The 12,712-nt window shown below is 41.7% G+C and overlaps 1 protein-coding gene across 1 annotated transcript in view; it reads left to right on the top strand.

Moving 5' to 3' along the window:
• The first annotated feature begins 248 nt into the window (after positions 1-248).
• Positions 249-12,712, top strand: part of bend5 (BEN domain containing 5) — a 29,413-nt gene continuing 16,949 nt past the window's right edge. The window contains exon 1 of the mRNA XM_039002525.1: positions 249-525. Within this exon, the coding sequence (XP_038858453.1) occupies positions 348-525 (178 nt within the window). The 5' untranslated portion in view covers positions 249-347. The remainder of the gene's footprint in view (positions 526-12,712) is intronic.

Raw genomic sequence — 12,712 nt, 5'->3', positions numbered from 1 at the left:
TTTCGCGCGGGTTTGACTGAATTCCTGCCCATGCCTTTACTGTAGGATATTATGTGTGCCCTGTGTTGATAATGTGTACTCTGTCAGTAAATATATATTTTATTAAATTATTTCATGAATTTATTTTACATTTAATTTTGATGAAGAAAATATTAGTTTATTCTTCTCTCCATTAGCAATGTCTTGTGATGGAGCGCGCGGCAAATTTCCTGAAGTGATGTAGACCAGGCCAGAGTAGCAGAGGGCAGAATAGAAACCCTTCCCAATTCCACTTTATATTTGTTTAAATACTTATACTTAGAGGGAAAACTGTCAACCAAATCAAAGTAAAGGACCAAAGAAAAATAATGTATGCTTTTGTGAGGTTCTTGGAAGATGATATGTGCTACGCTTTACCTGCTTCAAATGTGAAAGATTTTAGACCTCTGCACAAAACAGATTTTGATAATCAGGTGTATCTGGTTCTCAGAACAGAAGAGAATGGTGCAGGCCAGCCGGGAAAAGCACAGATTCTTGCCCTTGCAGGTAAGTTAGCTTCATGATCTCTTTGTTTTACTGTTTATGCATTGAAATAGTTAAAATGTTTGAAGTGAGACACATCAGAGAAGAAGATAACACGGTCTTCTGTCAAAAACACTAACTTAGCTAGCTAGCTATGAAGCTAACATTGTTCTCGCAATGATGCTATTGCTAACGTTACCTAGCTTGCAAGTGTACAGATATATTTGCTCTCATCACATATTTACATATGAAAGCTACATAGAGTTCTTGCTGACATTGTTTTCAGCTAACGTGGCTAGCTATCTAAACTAGCTAATGTATAGCTAGTTATGTGACATCAACGTTAGCTTGTTTGCTAATGTTAGCTGAGCCAGCCACTCACATCCAGCTTGCTTACTAACATTGGATACGTTAGCTAGCAATACACAACACTTCGATACGGTAGTTAGCTAGCTACGTGATGTGATGACTGTCACTGTCAGTCGACCTTTGGTAGCTAGCTCGGACAACGTCAAGCCAGCTGCATACAAGTTAGCTAGCTATCAATATGTATCCACCACGTCACCGGTTATATCAAAAACGTTCCCCCTACACATATGAGTGGAACGTTTTGTTCATGCGTTCACACTTGCATCGTGTAACAGAGCAGCCACAAGTAGCTAGCTAAGCTTTGCACCATCCATAACTATGGTATTTAGCACGATTATTAATAATCCTCGTGTCTGAACAGTCCCTGGGTTTAAATATCTGAATGATCTCAGGTCCCTGGCTAATGTCAATTGAGTGTGCATTGGTTAGGTTTGTTGTTGTTGTTGTTTTGAGATTGTCATAGTGTTGCTCGCTAACCCAACAAGATCTCTCACAGCAGAATTAGAAGTATATGCACATTCTACAAACGTACAAAAAAAATCGAAGTTGCTTGAAACTTCACATTTCGAAGTGTTATTGTTGCTCTAGCTTTCCATTTATCCAAACTTAAAATGTAGAAGTTAGGTTTAGGCACTCATTCCGAATGGTTAGGGTTCAAACAGAAAATAAAAACCAGTGTAAAAAAAAAAAACTGTCCACGACTGTGATCGAACATGCAACCTGGCTCACTTTTTAAGACATTTCTCAACGTCCTCAGGTCATGGATAGACGTCCAACGTCAATCTTGAACGACCTGGCTGAGCTAACCGTATGCCTCTCTAGGTTCACACTGGATAGCTAGCTATTAGCTAGGTATGGAGCGAGATAGCAGCCAAAAGGTTGAACATGCGTATCGTAAGGAAATCCATATGTAAATGGTTACGATCATAAACCGGTGTCAAAGCTGACTTGCATACCTATATAACTTAGGTACATGACGTAATGACGCCATGTAAAATTTTGTGCAACACAGCATTCCTAACCTAGCCCACAATGTCTGCTTTGTGGAACGAGCAGTCAACAAGTTGAGCAGTCATTTGAAAGAGTAAGAACATTTCAGCGAGACAACTTAAAGGCGAAATCCATTAAAGCCAAGATAATGGAATTAATTTTCCTTGACAATCAACCTTTCTGTCGTGCCAGGACAACAACCTCTCCCTCAACGTGATCAAGACAAAGGAGATGATTGTGAACTACAGAAAAGAGGCCCGAGCACGCCCCCATTCTCATCAATGGGGCTGCAGTGGAGCAGGTTGAGAGCTTCAAGTTCCTTGGCGTCCACATCACCAACAAACTAACATGGTCCAAGCACACCAAGGCAGTCGTGAAGAGGGCATGACAAAACCTATTCCCTCTCAGGAGACTGAAAAGATTTGGCATGGGTCCTCAGATCCTCAAAAGGTTCTACAGCTGCACCATCGAGAGCATCCTGACTGGTTGCATCACTGCCTGGTATGGCAACTGCTCGGCCTCCGACCGCAAGGCACTACAGAGGGTAGTGTGAACGCCCCAGTACATCACCGAGGCCAAGCTTCCTGCCATCCAGGACCTCTATACCAGGCGGTGTCAGAGGAAGGCCCTAAAAATTGTCAAAGACTCCAGCCACCCTAGTCATAGACTGTTCTCTCTGCTACCGCACGGCAAGCGGTACCAGAGCGCCAAGTCTAGGTCCAAGAGGCTTCTTAACAGCTTCTACCCACAAGCCATAAGACTCCTGAACATCTAATCAAATGGCTACCCAGACTATTTGCAATGACCTCCCCCTCCCCTCTTTTACACCGCTGCTACTCTCTGTTATCATCTATGCATAGTCACTTTAATAACTCTACCTACATGTACATACTACCTCAACTAACCGGTGCCCCCGCACATTGACTCTGTACTGGTACCCCCCTGTATATAGTCTCGCTATTGTTATTTTACTGCTGCTGTTAATTACTTGTTACTGTTATTTCTTATTCTTATCAGTTTTTTTTAAACTAAATTGTTGGTTAGGGGCTCGTAAGTAAGCATTTCACTGTGAGGTCTACACCTTTTGTATTCGGCGCATGTGACTAATAAAATTTGATTTGAAGCGCCACAACTACTATCAGTAGCACTGTCAAAGCTGTACAAAAAAGTCTGCAAACATCGGCCACAAACGATGTTTACAATACCGCATTGGTAATAAGCATTATTTGTTTGACCGCAACTTCTGGGGTAGCTAGCTAGCTTTAGCTTGGTACCGAGCTAGCACCAATACAACCAGTCTGAAAACAATGACCAGTAGAAACTGCAGTCATTTTCAATATTCCTAGCAATGATTTAGGAATCCTTGTAAGTATTAGCTAGGTAGCCACTTGTTGTTCGCCTATTGAAATTGAACTTCAGTTCATGAAAATAAATAGCTAGTCAGCTTCTTAACCCTGTTGCACAAAGCTAACGTTATAAGCAGCCAGCTAGCTTCATCTGGCTAGTGAGGCTCGACCGGACCGGGTTATGTGTTGTATTTATGCCATATTTAGAGTAGATGATGTTAAACAAGGTTGGAATGTGAAGCAATAAAATAGGGTATCAGTCTTCTCGGTGACACCCACAGAACACAACTCTGAAGAGTTTACGCAAATATTAGCATTGTAGCTATTGTAGCGGGACTGTGACTGTCTGAAATCACCTCCCCAGTTAGCCTATTGAGTTGTCTCGCTGAAATCTTCTTACTCTTTCAAATGACTGCTCGACTTGTTGACTGCTCGATCCGCACAGCAGACATTGTGGGCTAGGTTAGGTGTGTTTCATGCTGTGTAGCGTGAAATTTTACGTGCCGTCATTACGTCATATGTCTACGTTATTTAGGTATGCACGTCAGCTTTGACATTGGTTTTTCACATCGGCGTTAAGCTAGACATTGGGCCGATTCCGATGTTGGCATTTTTAGCTAATATCGTCCGATTCAGACATGTTCACCGATCTATCGTGCATCCCTAGTACAAACCCTAACTTACGACTATGAATGACCATTTACACGTTCAATTCTTACTTTACGTCTCCCTTTACTTGGTTACAGATTGTTTTTATACCTTCAAACTTTTGTCAGTAGTGGAGCATCTGCAAAGGACATGAACTGAACGTAGCTTGTCAAAGTTAGATAGATAGTCAATCAAGGAACTCTAGCCCAGATGTTAGTTGCTTTGCAGCTTCTGATTTCATTTCCAAAATAAAAGTAGATCTTGTTTTAGAACTGCATTCGATAATGACGTTATACCAGTAGATGGCGTAGTATAGGCTTGGGCCTTCAGCAAATTACTTGTGTGAGAAAGATAGACATGAGCCTGGTCTTCCAGAGCTGCAAAATAAGTAAATATGATTTAGGCCTATTCTGTTATTTAAATATGCCATGCTGTTGTGTGTTATTTAATGGCCATATAATTGCATAATTTATGTTTGTAGCCGCGTGGGGATACTGTGATGATCATGTAACTTAATGATTCACTCTTTTTCCAGTATTTGGGAGCACGGACTGTATGCCTTTTATATAAGGCATTTTGACTGTTGTATTAGTGAATTCCATTCTGTATATAGGCTTGTGATAGCCATTTGCATTGCACAACCCCATCACACAGAGGCTATATCCATATCAATAAATAAGACAAGACAAAATATTGATTTAAGTCTTGGCTTTAACCTGTCCTAAGTGAAATGGCCAAGGAGTCCCAAATGGTCAAGACTATCTGTAGCCTATTCCTATTGCCAGATCTGTTTACCCTATCAGCCACAGCAAGTGCTTCTTCAACTATTTTGGTTAAAATGTATTTAGAGGCCTGTGAGTTAGGGTCTCTTTTTAATGGGAGCCCTATAATAAAAACAGTTATAAAACACAGAGTTCTAAAATTATTCTGCAAGACACCAGTACCCACGATGATGGCTTAAATTGCAATGCCTACAAGTTGAAGACCTATTTTTTTGGGGGGGGGATAGGCCTAAATAAACATTTTAATTTTTGAAGTGATAGACTGAAGACATAATTTTGAATACGTACATTTTGTTTATTGAAATCCATATGTAAGACTGTTCTATTCTCTTTAATTGAGTTCCTATTGCAACTCAGACAAATGATAGGATGGATGAAATACTGACTGAACTGAATGAAGGATTCATTAAATGTTGGAATGATTAGTTCCACGCATCATGCATGCTCTATACTTTTATTTGGCTAGTAGGCAAATAGGCCTACATTCGGGTATAATGACTATGGCTGCGTGCCCCCAGAAGGACATCTTCTGAGGCTGAGGGGTGCTTTTCCGAAGGCGCTTGGTGCTGCATGGAGATGACAAGCTCTTCAACTGGGCAGCAGTATCGCAATGGAGAGAATAGCCTATACGAAGACTAGCTTAGACCGGTTCAACATAGTTATTTTAAAGTGTGGGAATAAGCTTATGCCAGATTTAGCCTACATTTAACCTCTCCCTTGTTAATTTCAAACAGCATATGTTCATGACCAGATTCATATAAATAATTTTAAATTCGTACTAACCCCTCCTACAGAAAATGCTTTGGCAAGATTGAGTGATGAAATAAATGTCTAAATATTCTTTAAAAAATATTTTGAGAGGTAAAGACTCCAGTGGTCATACATAATTCATAGATTCACCAAACATCTAATATTATTCTGTTTCATTATTCCTGGTAGATACTACTGGTTATGATTGAAGACAGAGCCCAGAGAATGGGTGCGATATTGAATTAGTCATATTTTGATAAGGTGCATGCATGGGGATGTCCATGTCACCCAGAGATATGCCTATGCTGTAGGGATACACCTACCTAGCGGGCTGAAACTTCACTGTTGTAGGCATAATACAGCTAGTGCTACAGTATCTAGACTTATGCTGGCAAACAAATCCATTACATTAGCTACCTAAATGTGAAGTAAACTCAACTGAGGAGCAATCAGTGTTGGCATGTTTGCGGTTTTCCTGCCAAATTAGTCTACTTTGAAAACTGTCGCGGGTAAAAATGTGTTGGTTGCAGGTTTTGCGCTATTTCTTAGTTGCACTGCGGCCGCCATGGCATTTCTTTAAATATATCATTCATTCACTGTGACCTGCTGCTGACTGTCAGGCAGTGAGACAGGCTTTTGCTGAAGTGGTGGGGAGAGCCGGAAGGGGGGTGTGTGTGTGTGTTGAGAGAGCGCTACTGCTATTGGCTGAGTCACGTGAGCGAGAGAGGGAGCAGCACGTCCCGACAACTTTTTACCAGTTGTAGGTAGGCTATTTAGATTGTGGTTATTGAGACGCCTCTTTCGAACCTCGTTTCTATAAAATATGTTAACACGCTAGAACTGAGAAGAAGCACTGGAAGACGATTTTGGGCGCACTAGAGCGCATTGCATGAATTCACTCGGAGATGGTTTAAACTGCATTCTAATGTTGACTTTGCTTAAAGAAAACGGTATCAAGTTAAGTGTTTTATACATGCTCAGTTCTTGCGTCTCGGGGACTGTCCGAGTGGAAATTTGAAATGGAAGTTATGGAACTCCCTCGCTTGGTTCTATTTTATGGGGAAAAGTTCTCAATGAAACTGACATTACATGTGTAGAATGATACGTTTGCTTCTGTTGGCCATCAAGTAGCCTGTTATCTTATAAGCCATTGTAGTCTACCATTGGATATAATACAGTGCATTTGGAAAGTATTCAGACCCTTTGGACTTTTTCCACATTTTGTTACGTTACAGCCTTATTCTAAAATGTATTAAATAAAAAACGTTACTCATCAATCTGCACACTACCTCATAATGACAGTGAAAATAGTTTTTTTTAAATGTTGGCAAATTTATAAAAAATAAAAAAAACAGATACCTTATCTATTCAGAGCCTTTGCTATGAGACTCGAAATTGAGCTCAGGTGCATCCTGTTTACATTGATCATCCTTGAGATGTTTCTACAACTTGGAGTCCACCTGTGGTAAATTCAATTGATTGGACATGATTTGGAAAGGAATACCCCTGTCCCACAGTTGACAGTGCATGTCAGAGCAAAAACTAAGCCATGAAGTGGAAGGAATTGTCCTTAGTGCTTCGAGACAGGATTGTGTCTAGGCACAGATCTGGGGAAGGGTACCAAAGAATGTGTGCAACATTGAAGGTCCCCAAGAACACAGTGGCCTCCATCATTCTTAAGTAGAAGAAGTTTGGAGCCACCAAGACTCTTCCTAGAGCTGGCCACCTTGCCAAACTTAGCAGTCGGGGGAGAAAGTCCTTGGTCAGGGAGGTGACCAAGAACCCTATGGTCGCTCTGACAGAGCTCCAGAGTTCCTCTGTGGAGATGGGAGAACCTTCCAGAAGGACAACCATCTCTGCAACACCAATCAGGCCTTTATGGTAGAGTGGCCAGATGTGAGCCATTCCTCAGCAAAATGACAGCCCGCTTGGAGTTTGCCAAAAGGCACCTAAAGGACTCTGACCATGAGAAACAATGGCTTGAATGCAAAGTGTCACATCTGGAGGAAACCTGGCACCATCCCTATGGTGATGGAAGCATCATGCTGTGGGGATGTTTTTCAGCGGTAGGGACTCTGAATGTCCTTGAGTGAACCAGCCAGAGCCCGGACTTGAACCCGATTTAACATCTCTGGAGAGACCTGAAAATAGCTGTGCAGCGAGGCTCCCCATCCAATCTGACAGAGCTTGAGAGGATCTGCAGAGAAGAATGTGAGAAACTCCCCAAATACAGATGTGCCAAGCTTGTAGCGTCATACCCAAGAATACTCGAGGCTGTAATCGCTGCCAAAGATGCTTCAGCAAAGTACTGAGTAAAGGGTCTGAATACTTATGTAAATGTCATTTTACTTTTTTTATACATTTGCAAAAAAATGTAAACACCTGTTTTTGCTTTGTCGTTATGGGGTATTGTGTGTAGATTGAAGGGGAAAAAGCACTAATCAATTTTAGAATAAGGTTCTGACGTAACAATGTTGAAAAACTCAAGGGGTCTGAATACTTTCCCGAATGCACTGTACCATACCCCAATGTGCCTTATTGCTTAATCATAGCAGTCAACGACCTAAATCAACATCCATTGATGGAAAAGGTATCTGCCGAGCTTAATAAGGGTAAATTATTTCTACTCTTGCTACATATTCAAATTCCTTTATTACGTCATGTCATAGCTCGCAATAATTATTGTTAGGTAAACCTAATTTAGCTTCAAACGTCATTACAAGTTACTACGATATTCCTTAGTTGGCTCGATAATGTTATGGAAAAAGGGTTTATTGTATAAATATTGGAACTCCCTATCTTGCTGTGGGGTAAAAATGTGCCTAGATTTAAGGCCTTTTGGGTGGGTTTTGAGGGGTCATTGGGCAACCTTAGGAGTAATAGAGAATGGAGACTTTTAACTTGAAAATGTGCAGGATATCTCTTTCCGTGTTCCCTGACTTCCGTTTATTTTAGACTGTGTTATGCTTGTTCACATAGCAATCCTCATAGGCCGTTTGGTGTACGTTTTTTTTGTTTGCGAGATGAAACTACTAAAACTCTGAAAGGCTTTATTGTACGTCAGAATTGCTGCACAAGATTTGTTCAAGCCTAAAATTTTAGTCTGTAATCGTAACATGTTTGTATGTTCAAGATGAAATTTTATGTTTCACGCATGGCTTTTCTTACGATTCTAACAATTTACGTATGGATTTTCTCACAAGCCTAACGATACGTATGTTCAACCTTTTGGCAGATATGTCATTCCATAGCTAGGTAGCTAGAAAACACACACTTATGTGAAGTTGTCCACAATAAGGAGTAGCCACAATAGTGGAATTTGCGATCACCTTCAAAATAAAAGTTACTAATTGAAAGCGTTGCGAATGTATACAAAAAGTGGAATCATGCCATATTTGGTCTAGATAATGTTGGATTGTTATATCAATTCTACAAAAGACAGTAATTAGTTCATTTAAAAAGGTAGTTGGGAAAATAAAGAACTTTCTAAATGCAGATCTAAAATGGTTCTTATGAAGCTGTTTTCTGCCGAATGTGTTGCACTAATGTATTTTCTGTGAAGGAAAACTAGTTGCACACCCCTGATCACGCTATTGAAGCAAAAAAAACACTGTTCACTTTCAATATAAAACGCAGGTGAAATGGTTTAAAACAGATTTAAACATTTTTGTCTGCGTTTTGAAAATGCAGATTTCTGAACTCTTAACGAGACCCCTGACTGAATTTATTGAACTTCAGAATTGTATTGGGGGGCATACTTATACACTGCATGACTAAAAGTATGTGGACACCTGCTCATTGAACATTTCAGTCCAAAATCATGGTCATTAATATGAAGTCGGTCCGCCCCTTTGCTGTAGTAACAGCCTCCACTCTTCTGGGAAGGCTTTTCACTAGATGTTGTAACATTGCTGCGGGGACTTGCTTCCATTCAGCCACAAGCATTAGGGAGGTCCGGCACTGATGTTGGGCGATTAGACCTGGCTCGCAGTCGACGTTCCAATTCATCCCAAAGGTGTTCGATGGTTTTGAGGTCAGGGCTCTGTGCAGGCCAGTCAAGTTCTTCCACACCGATCTCGACAAACCATTTCTGTATGGACCTCGCTTTGTGCACAGGGGCATTGTCATGCTGAAACAGGAAAGGGCCTTTACACAAAATTGTATGCAATGTCATTGTATGCTGTAGCATTAAGATTTCCATTCACTGGAACTAAGGGGAACTAGCCCCAAAAACGTATTTTTCCTCCACCAAACTTTACAGTTGGCATTATACAATGGGGCAAGTAGCATTCTCCTGGGATCCGTCAAACCCAAATTCGTCCATTGGACTGCCAGATGTTTTTTAACAAAGAGTTCAGAAAGAACTCATCAATGACACCAAAACCCATGTCTTCATCACACTCCTCAGACTCCTGCATATTGTCCTCCTTCAACAAGGAATGTGCAAAGTTTGGCTACATTTTCTGGCAACATTAAAAAAAATTGGACATGAGTCTGTAGTCAATATGCATATTACCTACACTTTGACATGTAGGCCATTTTGTAGGACAAGTGGCTAAAAAAAGTTAATGTCAAGCCCTGCAATACACATAGTAGGTTGACTAGTAAGCTTAATGTGGCTCCTTTCTGTGGTTTGAGTCCTGCAATAAGAGCTACATCACTAATATTTGTGTAAACTCAGTTGTTGTCGGTCACCCATTTCATTGATCAACAATCCATAAGTAAGGCTGTACAGTGATAATCCAAGATGGCGTAGCAGTCGGACGTGTGTTTTGTCTTGTGTAAATCGTTTTCCTCTTTTTTTTCATATTTCGTACACATGTTCATCTCACTTTCCATCTACGGACTGAATATAGTCATCTGCAACCCGCCTCACCCAATGTGGTACGGATCTGCTATTATACTTTAGAACCGGAAACCCCCATCAGGAGCTAGCCAGCTAACGAGCTAGTAGTCAGTTAGCCACTGCTAGCGGTCTTCACCGTTAACTCGGACACCAGCCAGCCTCCGCTCGGTCAATACCTGCCAGTCTGCACAGCGCGATATTAACCCAGAGCATATCAGACTGCTTTTTCTCTACCACATCTCCGGATTCCTACCGCAAGCTCTGGACCATTTATACCGGATCATTGCAGCTAGCTAGCTGCAATTCGAGTGGCTACTCCTGGCTAACACCTCTGTCCCGAAGCAAGCACCAGTTAGCCTTGAGCTAGCCTCAAGTTAGGCCCATCTCCCGGCTAGCCGAAAAGGTCTACCAGCTAATTCTTGGGTGACAATACCTCTTTTGCCAATTGGCCTGGACTCTTGATTGCCGACACGGAGCCCCGCCGATAAATCACGACTGGTCTGCCGACGTAATCGTCCGAGGTGGTTTAAACAGGCTTTTCCATTGCAACGTCGCCGAAGACCCATCTGCTTGCCACGGCCTGCTAGCTTTCTGAATCACCGTGTCTCCAGCTTGCCTAGCGTAGTAGTGACTACCGAACGGCTCCCTGACTCACCTATTGCTGCTCATTGGACCCTATGATCACTTGGGTACACATTCCTCTCCCTAATGTCAATATGCCTTGTCTACTGCTGTTTAGGGTAGTTATTATTGTTTTATTTCACTGTAGAGCCCCCAGCCCCGCCCTAAATGCCTTAGATAGCTCTTCTGTCGCACCCTCCACACATGCGGAGACTTCACCTGGCTCAACTGGTGCCTCTAGATACGCAACCCCTCTCATCGTCACTCAATGCCTAGGTTTACCTCCACGGTACTCATATCCTACCATACCCTTGTCTGTACATTATGCCCTGAATCTATTCTACCACGCCCAGAAATCTGCTCCTTTTATTCTCTGTTCCCAACGCACTAGACGACCCGTTCTTATGGCCTTTAGCCGTACCCTTATCCTACTCTTCCTCTGTTCCTCTGGTGATGTAGAGGTTAACCCAGGCCCTGTAGCCCCCAGCACTACACCCATTCCCAAGGCGCTCTCATTTTGTTGACTTCTGTAACCGTAAAAGCCTTGGTTTCATACATGTTAACATCAGAAGCCTCCTCCCTAAGTTTGTTTTATTCACTGCTTTAGCACACTCTGCCAACCCTGATGTCCTAGCCGTATCTGAATCCTGGCTTAGGAAAGCCATAAAACTCATATTTCCATCCCCAACTACAACATTTCCCGACAAGATAGACCTGCCATAGGGGCGGAGTTGCAATCTACTGCAGAGTTTTGTCATGCTATCCAGGTCTGTGCCCAAACAATTTTGAGCTTCTACTTTTAAAAATCCACCTTTCCAGAAATAAGTCTCTCACCGTTGCCGCTTGTTATAGACCCTCCTCAGCCCCCAGCTGTGCCCTGGACACCATATGTGAATTGATTTCCCCCCCGTCTATCTTCAGAGTTCGTACTGTTAGGTGACCTAAACTGGGATATGCTTAACACCCCTGTCGTCCTACAATCTAAGCTAGATGCCCTCAGTCTCACACAAATTATCAAGGAACCTACCAGGTACAACCCTGAATCTGTAACCATGGGCACCCTCATAGATATCATCCTGACCAACTTGCCCTCTAAATACACCTCTGCTGTCTTCAACCAGGATCTCAGCGATCACTGCCTCATTGCCTGTGTCCGTAATGGGTCCGCGGTCAAACGACCACCCCTCATCACTGTCAAACGCTCCCTTAAAAACCTCTCTGGGATAGGTGGCCAAAAGCCAGGGAAAATGCAGAGCGCCAAATTCAAATAAAATGATATAAAAATTAAACTTTCATTAAATCACACATGTAAGATACCAAATTAAAGCTACACTCGTTGTGAATCCAGCCAACATGTCAGATTTCAAAAAGGCTTTTCGGCGAAAGCATAAGATGCTATTATCTAATGATAGCACAACAGTAAACAAAGAGTGTAGCATATTTCAACCCTGCAGGCGCAACACTAAACGCAGAAATAAAATATAAATCATGCCTTACCTTTGACGAGCTTCTTTTGTTCGCACTCCAATATGTCCCATAAACATCACAAATGGTCCTTTTGTTCAATTAATTCCGTCCATATATATCCAAAATGTCCATTTATTTGGCGCGTTTGATCCAGAAAAAAACAGCTTCCAATTTGCGCAACGTCACTACAAAATATCTCAGATTACCTGTAAACTTTTCCAAAACATTTCAAACTACTTTTGTAATACAACTTTAGGTATTTTTAAACGTTAATAATCGATCAAATTGAAGACGGGTCTATCTGTTTTCAATACAGGAGGACAACAAACTAACGCTACTTTTCTAGTCTTGCGCAACTCTCAAACAGTACACATAACTTTACACTGATTCAA

Source organism: Salvelinus namaycush, chromosome 10 (assembly GCF_016432855.1).
Source record: "Salvelinus namaycush isolate Seneca chromosome 10, SaNama_1.0, whole genome shotgun sequence".
In the NCBI taxonomy this organism is placed as follows: domain Eukaryota; kingdom Metazoa; phylum Chordata; class Actinopteri; order Salmoniformes; family Salmonidae; genus Salvelinus; species Salvelinus namaycush.
Note: the sequence above shows the minus strand (reverse complement) of the source record. Positions and strands in the feature narration are given on the sequence as shown.